This window comes from Vulpes vulpes, chromosome 1, assembly GCF_048418805.1.
Source record: "Vulpes vulpes isolate BD-2025 chromosome 1, VulVul3, whole genome shotgun sequence".
In the NCBI taxonomy this organism is placed as follows: Eukaryota; Metazoa; Chordata; class Mammalia; order Carnivora; family Canidae; genus Vulpes; species Vulpes vulpes.
Window position 1 is genome coordinate 176,767,857 of NC_132780.1, and position 15,042 is coordinate 176,782,898.

At 35.4% G+C, this 15,042-nt stretch overlaps 1 protein-coding gene across 1 annotated transcript in view; it reads right to left on the reverse strand.

The window, feature by feature from the left end:
• RNGTT (RNA guanylyltransferase and 5'-phosphatase) overlaps positions 1-15,042 on the reverse strand; it is a 351,723-nt gene that overhangs the window by 127,712 nt on the left and 208,969 nt on the right. The window contains exon 14 of the mRNA XM_025983843.2: positions 7,356-7,456. Within this exon, the coding sequence (XP_025839628.1) occupies positions 7,356-7,456 (101 nt within the window). The remainder of the gene's footprint in view (positions 1-7,355; positions 7,457-15,042) is intronic.

Here is a 15,042-nt window from a genome sequence, read left to right on the forward strand (position 1 = left end):
GGACTGAACCTCTTACATCAGGCTCCACACTGGGTATGAAGCCTGCTGAAGATTCTTTCTCCCCTTCTCAAGAGGGAGGGAGGGAGGGAGGCAGGGAGGGAGAAATTGGTGTAGAAATTTTGATTTGCAAATAAGAATACTTTTATATCAAGGAAAACAAGAATGTCCCACTAAATTGGAAATTGAAACTGCTAGTTGACCGTTTTGTGCTTCTCATATAACTGAACCAACAAGTGAAAAGAAAGAAAAAGAGACAGAAATTGATTATTGACTAGAGTGACCAATTGTATTACCAAAGAAAAGTTGGACTGCTGCTACAGAAACCATTAGGAAGCACTACGTCTGGAACCTAGGGTGCTCTGCCTCTTATCTATATCCTCCATATCCAAGAATAAAAGTTAATGGAAAACTAAATGAACAAACAATAAACAAAGGTAAAACCACTGAGGATCAGACCTACCAGTATTAAAGGTTTTTGTATCACCCCACCAAGTAAAAAGCCTGGATCATCTCAGAACAAAGGAAAAATGAAATGGACAGTGGAAAAAGAAAGCTTCAGCTATGAGGTCTCATGACCAGTGTCAGGACTGCTGATGTTGACTAAGTTAATGATTCAGTCATCAAGTAATAGATATTTGCATGGAACTGTGACTGAATTTGAGGAGTGATCAACACTGCCCAGAGATAGATATCACGACTATCTCCTAGAAATGGGTAAATGATTGAAACCCTATATCCCTACACTTTGAATTAGTAAGAGAATATATGCATCTCAAGTCAAAGAATACTTTTGCTGTTCTCTGGAAATTCAAGAATGTGTAGAATCAAATGGACAATAAGTAACTACAGAAGTACACTGTGCTAATACTAAGCTATGGTCACTTGTTTCAAACTCACCCTCCATGCTCCAATATGTTATTCTTAAACTCCTGGTGGGTGAGACTAAAGAAGAAAGAAAGGACCTACTCTCTCCTTTGGTTGCACATAAGTTTTCTACCCCTGGGTGACAACTGATTCCAATAGTAACAGCTGGCTCTATTAAAGTTTTTCCCATAGTCCTAAAACTAGCTTCACTGGGCCCCTTCTGAAAAATCAGCACCTCCTAGCCAGTAAGTTTACCTTTCCTCAGATGTCAAAATTCAGAGCCATAAGATCTATCCTCCAAGATCTTAAGGCAACACCACCACCAGCTGGCAGTGACCTTCTAATGAGTTCCAGGAGCCCCCTGCAAGCTTTTATGTTTTAATAATTCACCTTCATTCCTTTGTTCCTTACATGGTATGTGCTTCCCACAGTTACTATCTTTTTTTTCTTAAAGATTTTATTTATTCATGAGAGACACAGAGAGAGAGAGAGAGAGAGAGAGAGAGAGAGAGAAAGAGAGAGAGAGAGAGAGAGGCAGAGACATAGGCAGAAAGAGAGAAGCAGGCTCCATGCAGGGAGCCTGATGCGGGACTCAATTCCGGGACTCCAGGATCACACACCCAGCCAAAGGCAGACACTCAACCGCTGAGCCAACGAGGGATCCCTACTATCTCTTAAACACTTCTTTGCCTTCTCCTCTTTTCAGTTCTTTAGTAACTGCAATTCTTCATATTAAATTAATTCTGTTAAAATAATTGCTGTGGTTTTTGTTTTTTACTAGACCCAAAAAGATACATCTATTAATATCACATAACTATATGTGAATATAAAATCAAACAAGAAAGTTGAATAGTAGGTCTGAGTTCAGTTTCAAACCTGTAAGATAATCTTGTATCTCAACAGACTGGACCCACTTGTAAAAGACACCATTTATATTAGTAGCAACTTCCTAGAAACATATATGAAGACATAGAAACCTCAAAAGATTAATACAGTTAAAAAGAGAGAGAGAGAGATTATTTTTCATCTGCCTATTACAGGTGATACTTCAATATAATTCTTATATACACATCTTTTGGTATTTTTATTTGTTTATATGTACATTTCACCATTTAATATTTCTTGAGTGTCTATCATATACAAGTCACCACACCAGATACCAGAAATACAACTATGTAGAAGGCAAGATCTCTCCTTTCACAAAACTCGAAGCATACTTCCTCAGGATATATGCTACCTTACTACCAGAAGAGTTGTACCATTTTGCATTCCTATCAAACAGAAGACGGAAGTGCCTATTTGCTCACACCCTAATCAACCCAATCAAAATATTTGCCAAAGTGACAGATGAAAAATTAAGCTTCATTGTTGTTTTAGAATGTATTTTCTTTATTAGAAAGAGCAAACATCTTTATCTTTTCACAGAAAAGTGCAGCTTCATTCAGAGCACTTTCCCCCTGACTTGATTAAACAGGGCACACTTTTTGTTTTTTAAAGATTTTATTTATTCATGACAGACACAGAGAGAGTGAGAGGCAGAGACACAGGCAGAGGGAGAAGCAGTCTCCATGCAGAGAGCCTGACATGGGACTCGATCCCACATCTCCAGGATCACACCCTGGGCTGCAGGTGGAGCTAAACCACTGAATCTGCCCGAGGGCATACTTTTAATCCATGATATAACCACACAGGCTACTGAGGTTAAATTAATAACTATAACTACCAAAATGACAAAAATAAACATTTATTAGGTTCTATGCTACATTCTTCACATGTATCATTTTATTTAATCCCTACCAAACCTCAAAAAGCAGTATTATTTTTTCATTTTAACCCAATAGGTTGAAATTGCAAAGTCTATAATGGCAGAACCCACATTTATTTTGTTAACTCCTTCAATTTTATAGAGAATAAGCAAATTTTCACATCAAATCTATGAGATAAGAACTATTACTAAGGGCATTTTAGAGATTAGGAAGCTTAGAAAGATCAAGTAACAAGAAAGTACGTAACAGTAACAAGAAATGACTGGAGCTAGGAGTTGATTCTGTGCAGTCTTGGCCAAGAACCCATGTCCTTAACGATTAGACCTGTGTTTAACCACTATATAATATTGCCAAGGCTATTTTAAAATATTTGTTACAAAAATTCTACAAATAAAACTTTTGTGGCTTTATTATGTTCTTGTTCTCCAGGTGTTTAACAATTTATGATTAATTATATTAATAAGCTTAAGATATATGCATTTTAAAAGGGAAAAATTAACAGGGATTAGGATCAAATGAGAAATAATTCACATAGAAAATAGAATTTACACAGTTTAGCAAACAAAAGAATTGCAAGAGAGACAAAAAGGAAATATGGACTTTTAAACCTATTTTAATTAAAACAAAAAAGACAGGAAACATTTAAATGCTTACCATGCACCATCTGTTCTATTTTACATATATTAGCTCATTTAATCCTTTTAAATCTTATCAAGTTGATTTCTATTTTATGAATGAAGAATATGAGCCACAGAAAAAAGGAATGTGTCACACAGTTAATAAGGATATTTAAATCCAGGCAGTATAACTCTAGAATCTGTCATCTAAACTACTATGCTATACAAATAATAAGTTTGTACTACGCACTATAAGCCATTAACATTGTACGCAAGAGTTTGCACTTTCCAGAATAGACCTCTGTAATCCTAGCTTTTGACACAATGACCACAGTTTGGTTGCAGGTAAGTTAATATAAATATGACATTTTTAAAAAAACAGATAGCTTTCAGATGAAAATCTATATTGTATGTCTATAAAATTCAATACAATGCAAATAGCTAATATATACAAAAATTATTTTAGGTCATGATAAATCAAAGTTAATATACTCCAAATTTTCAGAAATGATACTAAAAGGAGTTTTAAAAAGCAAAGTTTAGATTTTAATGCCATCTAAAGGGCATTTAACACGTACGTTTTTCTATTTGTATTAAATTTTAATCTAACAAGAATCTATACTATACCCACTTTATTATAGCAGCTGAGTAAGACTCAAAACAATATTTTGAAACATAAGACTTCATTGAAGAAAAAAAAAACTGAAGACATTTTTAAGGCCTGGTACTTAAATTTTTTTAAGACATTCCACTCCATCCTAAGCTTTAGATTAGATTAGCTTTTAGATTTAGAAATATTTAGAAGTACAATCAAGAAAGGAAATGAGTTTGTCTCATAGTATTTTAATATCTTAGTACCACTTCACTGGTCACATGCTATGATTCTTAGAATTTAGAGATATGGCTATTCTCCTTTCAAGCTATTACAGGCATATTTCTTAAAATGCTCTCTAACATACATTTAACAAAGCATTAAATAAAAGCTCACTCATTTAGTGAAAACTACTGTAATACCTAATTCTTTACATTAAGAAAAGCTTATTACTCTGGCTAACTTAATAATACATATGTTTTATGTAATAGTTATCACACCATATTTCAAATTAAATACTCTGTTTTTGAAAACTGGCATCTACATTACATAAATAAATTATGTACCTACGCAAATGTACCTTGCACATTCCTATCATAAAATGACCTTAAGTGTTGACATGGTGGTGTGTTTTAAAGATGCACCAGAATCAAAAATAATTCCTTTTTTTTCCTGTAAGAAGACATTTAAAAAGAGGTAAAATTTTAAAAGAAGAAAATATACTTAAAAACATACTAAGAACAAAGCAAAACTGGGATGACAAACTACTAAACTGAATTACATTTTGCTATTATATTTAACTGCAGTAGAAAACTGCAAGAAAAATTAATACTTCATTTTTGCTACTTAGAAAATGGACATTCAATATAGAACCTCATATAGTTTCTCGGTGCTAAGATTTATGATCTGTAAAAAGGAAAACGAAGTAATTTTTCAAAACTCAACAAAACATCAATAAAACACACACAAAGCCCTATGACCCAGCAATTATACTACTAGACATTTACCCCAATCATACAAATGTAGTGATCCAAAGGGGTACCTGCACCCCAAAGTTTATAGTAGCAATGTCCACAACAGCCAAACTGTGGAAAGAGGCCAGATGCTCACTGAAAGATGAATGAATAAAGCAGATGTGATATACACACACACACACACACAATGGAATATGACTCAGCCATCAAAAAATGATGTGGATAGAACTAGATGGCATTATGCCAAGTGAAATAAGTCAATCAGAGAAAGACAATTATATGATCTCGTAATTGGAATTTAAGAAACAAAACAGAGGAGTATAAAGGAAGGGAGGGAAAAATAAATGAAATCAGATGAAATCAGAAAGAGAGAGACAAACCATAAGAGACTCTTAATCATAGGAAACTGAGGGATGCTGGAGAGGAGGGGGTTGGGGGAGTGGGGTAACTGGATGATGGACACTAAGGAGGGCACATTATGTAATGAGCAATGGGTATTATATAAGACTGATGAATCACTGAACTCTACCTCTGAAACTAATAATACATTATATGTTAATTAATTGAATTTAAATAAAAACACACACAAGGGCTTACACTGCTTGAGTATTATAAACACATCATCAGACAAAATAGGAAATTAAGTAATAAAGCAATGTAAAATTTTTTATTTCATCTTTGGAATCATATTTCCAAAGAACTACATTCATCTATGTCTTTTAAGGAGAAGAAAAAAAAAGATGCAGGCAGCCTATCAGAATCCCTAAGCCTGAGTGAAATAAGTCAATCGGAGAAGGACAAACAGTGTATGTTCTCATTCATTTGGGGAATATAAATAATAGTGAAAGGGAATATAAAGGAAGGGAAAAGAAATGTTGGGAAATATCAGGAAGGGAGACAGAACATAAAGACTCCTAACTCTGGGAAACGAACTAGGGGTGGTGGAAAGGGAGGAGGGCAGGTGTTGGAGGGGAATGGGTGACGGGCACTGAGGTGGACACTTGACGGGATGAGCACTGGGTGTTTTTCTGTATGTTGGTAAATTGAACACCAATAAAAATTAATTAAAAAAAAAAAAAAAAAAAAGAATCCCTCAGCCTCCAACTATTTTAGAAGTGAGGCAGTCTTCTAAACAGCAATTTCAGAGAACACATCAAGTCTACACTCAGCTTGCAGAACTATTGATGGACAGGTTCCACAGCAAGTTAGCAACTCAGAATATCCGCATACCAGATACTTTGTTAGGAAGAATGATCTTGAATTTAGTACTTTTCAATACTTATCCAAAGATTTTATAAATATATATTTTGGGGGCAGTTTTAAAAACTTGATTGATAATATATGATTATTATTATTATTAATAATTACTAGCATGTTAATATAAAACATTTATTGATGCTGTTGGTTAATAAACTTAATTGGTATCAATACTAGTATCAATAGTTATCCAAAAATTAAATAAGAGAAATAATATTTTTGAATAAGTATTGGTAAGAAATAAACTCAAGATTATTCTGGGTTGCCAATGCTATTTCTTTAATCTTTGATATCAATTGATGGGGGAAAAAAAGTATACATATATATATATATATCCCATATGATCCTATAAATAGTAAAAAATTTATCTATCTATCCTTGGATGAACTTAGACCAATACAGAGTAAAATACCCAAGCAACAGTATTTCGGGCCCCAGATAATTGTTCCAACTAAACTATACTTTGCTACTACTTTATCTTCTGGAGTCTGGACTCAAATTAACTGATCATATATCCTTTGTTCCATTAAGCTACAAAAAGTAAATCTGTAGTTTACCTTTGCCAAGGAAATAAAAAGGATTTCATAGCATGTACTAGTAAACTTTTAATCTGTCAGTGTTATCCTATTTACTTTTTCTTTATGATTTCCTTTATTAAACATTTCTTATTTTGGTGTTACATATTTACTTACATAAAAGGTCATAGAGATTTGTACAACAAGGTTTTGAGAAAATAACGAAAATATTCAGGCTAAAGCATCTTTTTATTCTAAAATCGCAACCAATAAAGTCATATAAAGAAGATCAACCAGTAAATGAAAAACAATGAACATTATGAAAAATCTTAATGAAAGTCAACAATTAAAATATGGAAAAATGTTTTTGTCAGGCAAATGCAAATTTGAAGTAGTTTCTTTCAAAGCAAAAAAGGCTTACTTAAAACATTCACTTATAATAACAATGATTATATCTTACATTTATAATTCATTTGACAGGAACTTTCAAGTAAAATCTATATTCACTTTTATAATTTAACAAAGTTCATTTTTTATATTAGAAATAACTGTACTTTTAAAGACCAAAATTTTTAAAGTTTAAAGGATAAGTACAAAATCTTAGTAGCTCTAATAGCTGAAAATCAGATGCATGGGTATATACATATATTGTAAAATAACATATTTTACTTTTGTGGGGGTAAAGTACATGTAAAGTATCCAGTAAACAGTGAAGTCTTAAACAAATAGTATTATTTCATGTAAAATTCGTGGCAAAAGTGTATACTTACCCTTCTCCTCCCATTCTTGTTATCTTTAGGCGAAAATCCACAGAATTCAGACTGGGAGGCTTCCATTTCAAAATATCATCACATCGACCTGGTTTATATTTCTAAAATGAATTAAAATAACAATGGTTAATAAGAAGCTAAAAAGTTAAAAATAACAATTACTTTATACAGTACACTTTGTACTTTTTAAAACAAAGTATAATTGATACACAATGTTGCATTAATATCAGGTGTACAACATAGAAGTTTGAAAATTTTACATATTCTACATACATGCTGCTCACCACAAAAAGTGCAGTTACCATCCATCATCACACGCAGTAATTACAGTAGACTATAGTCGTTATGCTGTATTTTTCATCCCTGTAACTTATTTATTTTATAATTGGAAGTTTGGGGCCCTCGATTTAAGCAATATTTTATTTTTATTTTAAGCAAAATTATTACTTTTTTTCTGAACATGTTTTTATCTTCAACTGATGACTGAAGCTAGATATCTAACTTCTTAGTGATGGCCTTTCTCCTTTTCCTGACAAAGCATGCAGACCCTTGTTTGTGAAAGTCCAGAAAAAGAATGAAACTGGTTATTCTCTCCAATCTTTTTATGACTTAAAGGAAGTTTGATCAGTTTTTAAAACTACTTTGTCTTGTTCAGCTTTACTGTGGGATAATTTACAATGAATAAAATTAATGAGTGAATTTTAACAAATGGATACAATCATGTAACCACTGCCAAAATCATGATATATACCACTCAATCACCCCAAAAAGTTTCCTCCTGACATGTACACTCAATTCCCTCCAAATCTCTGGCAACAGAGACCTTCTTTCTATTACCTTTCTATGTACGTTTCCTAGAAATCATAAGAAATTCTTAACCAAAGGTTCTGCACACCATCAGTGATCATACGTATATGAGTAGTTAGCTCCTTTGTATTACTGAATGGGATTCCATTTTATGTATATACAACAAATTGTTTATGCATTTACAGGCTGATGCATATTTGGGTTGTTCCCAGTTTTGGACTATTGTGAATGATGCTGCTCTGAACATTTGCGCAGATGTGCTTTCCTAACTCTTGGGTAAATATTTAGGAGTAGAAAGACTGGGTCACATGGTAAATGTATATTTAACATTATAAGAAACTGTGAAATTGTTTTTAAAAAGTGGTTATAACGGTGGATCCCTTGATGGCTCAGCGGTTTGGCATCTGCCTTTGGCCCAGGGCGTGGTCCTGAAGTCCCAGGATCGAGTCCCACATCAGGCTCCCTGCATGGAGCCTGCTTCTCCCTCTGCCTGTGTCTCTGCCCCCCTCCCTGTGTGTGTGTGTGTGTGTGTGTGTGTGTCTCATGAATAAATAAATAAATCTTAAAAAAAAAAGTGGTTATAACATTTTCCATTCCCACCAGTAATATATGAGAGGTCAGTTTGATCCATATCCACTCCAGGACTAGGTATTACAGTCATTTTAAGTCAAAGGTATATCTCATAATTTTAATTTGCATTTCTCTAATGACAGATCTTAAAAATCTTTTAATGTGTTTATTTGTGATTTGTGGATCTTCTTTGGTGATGTGTCTATTCAAAACTTTACCCTTGTTTTTACTGGGTTATCTCCTTTTATTGACTTGTAAGAGTCGTTTATATATTTTGAATAAATAACCTTGGTTGGATGTATATACTGCAAATATTTTCTGCCAGTCTTTGTTCTGCCTTTTCATTTCCTTACTTAATTTCTTTTGAAGAGTAATTTTTTTTACTTTAATGAAGCCAAAAATCAATTTTTTGCAGCCTTATTGAGCTATGAGAAAAAAATTTAAGATGTACATGATCTTTTGATTATATGTATAAACTGTGAAATGATTAAAATCAAGCTAATATATCTATCATCTCACATAATTTAATTTTTGGTATGTGGCAAAAGCATTTAAGATCTACTCTCTTAGCAAATTTCAAGTACATATAGTATTAACCATACTCAAAACATGGTCACATCAGGGCTCTAGAATTTAATTATGTAATGGAAAGTTTTTCCCTTTAAGCAATATCTTTCCTTCTCCCCTACCCCCAGTCTCTAGTAATCACCATCCTACTCTGTTATAATGTGTTCAACTTCTCTTTAAAAAAAAAAGGGAGGGGGGGAATCCCTGGGTGGCGCAGAGGTTTGGCACCTGCCTTTGGCCCAGGGCGCGATCCTGGAGTCCCAGGATTGAGTCCCGCATCAGGCTCCCAGCATGGAGCCTGCTTCTCCCTCTGCCTGTGTCTCTGCCTCTCTCTCTCTCTCTCTCTCTCTCTCTGTGTATAAATAAATAAATAAATCTTTTAAAAAAAATTTTTTTTCTAAAAAAAAAGATTCCCTTTATATATGAGATCATGTGATATTTGTTACTGATATTAGCTTATTTCATTTAGCATAGTTTTGAAATCTGGTCGTGTAAGTCCTTAAACTTTGTTCTTCTTTTCCCAAACCCTCTTAACTAAGGTTGCGTTTATATTTCCAAATAAATTTTAAAATCAGCTTGTCAATTTCTATGAAAAATAAATCTACTGGGATTTTGATTAAGATTGCACTGAATCAAAAGGTCAGTTTGGGGAGACATGACATCTTAGCAACATGAATCTTCCAATACACTAACATTGCAAATCTGTTTAATTTAGATCTTCCAAAATTTTTTCAGCAATGTTTTCTGGGTTTTTTTTTTAAGATTTTATTTATTTATTCATGACAGAGAGAGAGAGAGAGAGAGAGAGAGAGAGAGAGAGGCAGAGACACAGGCAGAGGGAGAAGCAGGCTCCATGCAGGGAGCCTGACGTGGGACTCGATCCTGGGTCTCCAGGATCATACCTCGGGCTGAAGGTGGCACCAAAACGCTGGGCCATCGGGGCTGCCCTGCTGTCTTCTGGTTTTCAATATACAAATCTTAACACAACTTTTGTTAAATTCATTCCTCATAATTTAATATTTTTGGTGATATTATCAATACAAAATATCAGTTGTGTTTCTAACCAACTGCAATGTAAACAATCCAAAAAGGAAAGTAATTCCATTTATAATAATTCTAAAAGAACAAAATACCTAGGAATAAATTTAACCAAGGAAGTGAATTATCTGTATACTGAAAACTGCAAAAACTTACTGAAAAAAATTGAAGACCTGGAAGTTGGAAAACATCTCATGTTCATAGATAGTGTGATATTGTGATTTACAGTAAGAAACACATATTTGGTCTTCATCCTGTTTCTGGTACAGAGGTCCTAAAACCGTTGAAATCTCCTAAGTGATGAGTGCAGTAAAGGTCTTTTGTTCTGTCAGTGAGGTAGATTTTGGAAAGCACTTAATTAAGGCTGAGGACTGGTTGCCAGAGCAGCCAATCGTGCAATCAGAGAGGGTAGGAATTTTTCAGTCCCGCCCCCTCCTGACTTCTGGGAAGAAGAGAAGGGGTGAACATTAGATCAATCACCAACGGCTACTGATTTAATCAGTCATGCCTATGTAATGGAAGCTCCATTAAAAAAAAAAAAAAAAGAAAGAAAGAAAAAGGAGAGGGTTCTGAAAGCTTCCAGGTTGGTGACCATGTGAAGATTTGGGGAGAATGGCAAGGCTCGAAAGGGCATGAAAATTCCACGCACCTTAGTCATTATTCTATCGACGGATTCCATCTAGCAAATTAATCAAACCTGAGGAGAATGTCATGGAAACCTCTGACTTATAGCCAGTTCATCAGAAGTACAGGTAACAACCTGGACTTGCAACTGGCATCTGAAAGGAGAGTGGGGAGGCAGTAATCTGGTAGGACTGAGTCTTCAACTCGCAGAATTTGACACCACCTCCAAGTGTGAGAATTGAGTTGAACTGTAGGACACACAGCTGGTGTCACAGAATTACTTGTTGATGTGTGGAACACACTGGAATCTCAGGGTACCAATTTAAGAAGACTCAATATTGCTAAGATGGCAATACTACCCAAAGCAATCTACAGATTCAATATAATCCCTAACAAAATTTTCAATAGCCTTTTGTGCAGAAATAGAAAAGTTGATCCCCAAATTCATATGGAATTGCAAAAGATGCAGAAAAGCCAAAACCATCTTGAAAAGAGAGCAACAAAGATGGAGGATTCATACATCCTAATTTCAAACCTTAGTACAAGGCTATTGTAAATCAAAACAGAGATACTGGCATAAAGCTAGACATATAGACCAATGAAAAATAATTGAGAGTACAGAAATAAACCTATATGTTAATAGCCAATTGATTTTTTTTTAAGATTTTATTTATTTATTCATGAGAGAGACACAGAGAGAGAGGCAGCACAGGCAGAGGGAGAAGCAAGCTCCATGCAGGAAGCCCGATGTGGGACTTGATCCCAGGAGTCAGGGATCACACCCTGAGCCAAAGGCAAATGCTCAATTACTGAGCCACCCAGGCATCCCTGATGTTTATTTTTTTAACAAGGATGCAAAGTCCATTCAGTGGGGAAGAGAATATTCTCTTCAGTAAATGACACTGGGATAGCTAGATCTCCCCTTGCAAAATAATGAAATTGGACTGCTATCTCCCAGTATATAAAAAACGAATTAAAAATGGACCAATGAGGGGGATTGGTCCCTGGGCTGCTCAGTTGGCTAAGCATCTGACTCTTGATTTTGACCCAGGTCATACTCTCAGGGTAGTGGGATCGAGCCCCCTGTCAGACTCCATACTCACTGAGGAGTCTGCTTGAGGATTCTCTCCTCCTCCATCTACCCTTCCCAGTGCCTTCTCTCTAATATTTTTTTAATGGACCAATGACCTATAACAACTAAAACCATATAACTCTTTAGAAGAAAACAGAAGGAGACATTTTTATAATCTTGGATTCTTAGGTATGACACCAAAAGCACAAGCAATAAAAGAAAAAATAGGTAAACTGGACCTCATCAAATTAAAAAACTTTTGTGCACCACAAGACATTATCAAAGCAAAAAAGACAACCCACAGAAGAGGGGGAATGCAAATCATATATCTAATAAGGATTTTATAGACAAAATATATATAAAGAATTCCTACAACTCAATAACAAAAGACAAACAACCTAATTTAAAAATTGTCGGGGGTGCCTGAGTGGCTCAGTCAGTTAAGCATCCAACTTATCTCAGCTCAAGTCTTGATCTCAGGGTTATGAGTTTGTCCCCACATTTGAATCAAATAGACATTTCTACAAAAGATACAAAATGTCCAATAAGTACATAGAGATGTTATCATTAATCATGAAAGAAATGCAAATTAAAACCCCTTCATACCTACTAGGGCAACTTTCATTTTTTAAAAAAAGAAGAGAGGGGAAATAACAAGTGTTGGAAAGGATATAGAGAAGTCAGAACCCACATATACTACCATAAGGAATAAAAAGTGATGCAGCCACTACAGAGAACAGTTTGGTAGTTCCTCAAAAAGTTACTCACAGAATTACCCTATGATTCAGCAACTCTACTCAGGTACACAGCCCAAAAAATTGAAAAGAGGGATTCAAACAGACACTTAAATACGTAAACATTTGATGCAGCATTATTCACAGTAGTCCAAAGGTGGAAACCTAAGTTACATCACCATATAAATGATAAACAAAATATATTATGAACATGCAATGGAATATTATTCAGCCATAAAAAGGAATGAAGTTCTAATACATGATACAAAATCAGTGAACCTCAAAAACGCTATGCTAAGTGAAATAAGCCAAACACAAAAGGACAAAAATTGTATGATTCCACTTGTATGAAATATCCAGAATAGGCAAATTCATAATGATGGAAAGTAGATTAGAAGTACCAGGAGCCAGGGGGTGGGGGAAATTTAAGTTAATGCTTAATGGTTACAGAATTTCTGTTTGGGGTGATGTAAAGTTTTGGAAATAGTAGAAATGGTTGTATAACAGTGTCCATGCAATTAAAGAGATTATAGAAAACAAATGTTTTAAATGTATTCTGGGAACATTGTAAAAAGAGAAAATATTTTACTTGAGTGAACTAATAACTGATTATAGAAGAATGATCGTTGTAAGCCTTGACAAATGGGTAATATTCACGTATGGAGATCTGAGCACGAACTCAAGTAAATGTGAGTAAAACACAGGAGTAGAAAAATATAGCATCTACTGAAGGAGAGGTAAGTATGTCCATTCAGCAAGGGCATTATAGGGAGTGCAGCCACATTCATGGGTGAATAGCTATCCTGGCTGCAACCAGGAACCCACAGTAGAATAAGGGGGCATCCTGCAAAGAGGAGAGACCACCACCATCAATAATTCATAAGGGCCTTTATATACCTGATATGGCCAGTGGAGCCTCCTCTCAAAGCTAGACCCTGAGGGTAGTTCTCAGCCATCATCTGTTACTGTACAACAGAAGGCTGTTTTCTGCTCAGCTTTTAAGTTCTGTCAGCCTTTTGGAATTAAGTTCTTAAAACACTGTATTTCTCTCTGGATAAATTATATTTGATACTGTCGACAAAAAAAAAAAAAAACAAAAACAAAACAAAACAAAAAAAATCCTCAGCATATTCTCACCTTAGAAAAAGGAGAAATTTCCATGACACGATAGGACAAAGCAGAGCAAAGAAAGAGAGGGCTTTGAAGTGAGTTTGATCTGGGTTCAAATTCGACCTAGCCCTCTGGCTGCCTCAGCTTCTACAAGACATGTAATTTTGTTTCAAGTAGAAGGAGCTAACCTGCCTTGCTGGACTGTTTTGTGCATCAGACCTCATGAAGATTATGCATTTAGCACCCTGCTTGGCACCCAGTAGGTGCTAAATAATGATAGCTTTTTTCTTTTTTTTTTTTTCAAAAATACTTTTTAAAGTCAGTATAACTCAAGTTTTTCAAGCTTCAGCCCATGGTGGGCAGCCTTCCCTCCTTGTCCCCTCACTTCCACCCCTTAGCCACATCAAGGGGAATGGAAAATGGGAAGCCAAGAGGGCCCCTGCCAGGGGCAGGCTGCCGGGATGTGTGGTGAGGGCAGCCCAGCAGTGGCTGGGGTGGCAGCTGCCACAAGGCCTCTCCCTATAAATTAAGTACCTGCAGCCACAGCTAGGGGCGAGGCATACTTGTGGAAGTAAGGCCAGAAGGCAGCATCCCTGACCCCCAGCCAAGGAACGGACTGAGGGCAGGGCTCAGGGGGAAAAAGAAGCCAAAGGGAAAGAGAAGAGGTATGGGAGCAGGGGGTGGTGAGGTCTCCAGATTTTGGTCCCAGGAGAAAAGAGGCCAGATGGTCCAGTTTTGGTGGGTTTAAAGAAGGAAATATATTAGTAAGCACAGGGGAGAGCCAGCCATCAGGCACCCCCAGAGGAGGCAGGCCCCCACCCTGTCCTAGGGGAGTCTGAGAGAAAGATACTCATTGGGAAGGAAAAAGTGCTAAAAGTTCTCTATTAATAATATTTTTCTTAAATGTAAAAGTTAAATTGCATTCTAACACATTTTTATAAATCTGAGAAAAACTTCAAAAACTTTAGCCACAGGATTACTTACGTCAAACAGAAGTCCACATAGAAACAAATTTAGTACAACTTAAGTTTTGCTAACAAAGACAAACACCATTGGTGTTGATAGGAAAGATATTTTATCTGTAGCAAATTTAAGAATATATGCTATTGCCCCCCCCCCAAGTCTTATGTTTAAACATAAATGAATATAAAATCAGTATTAATAT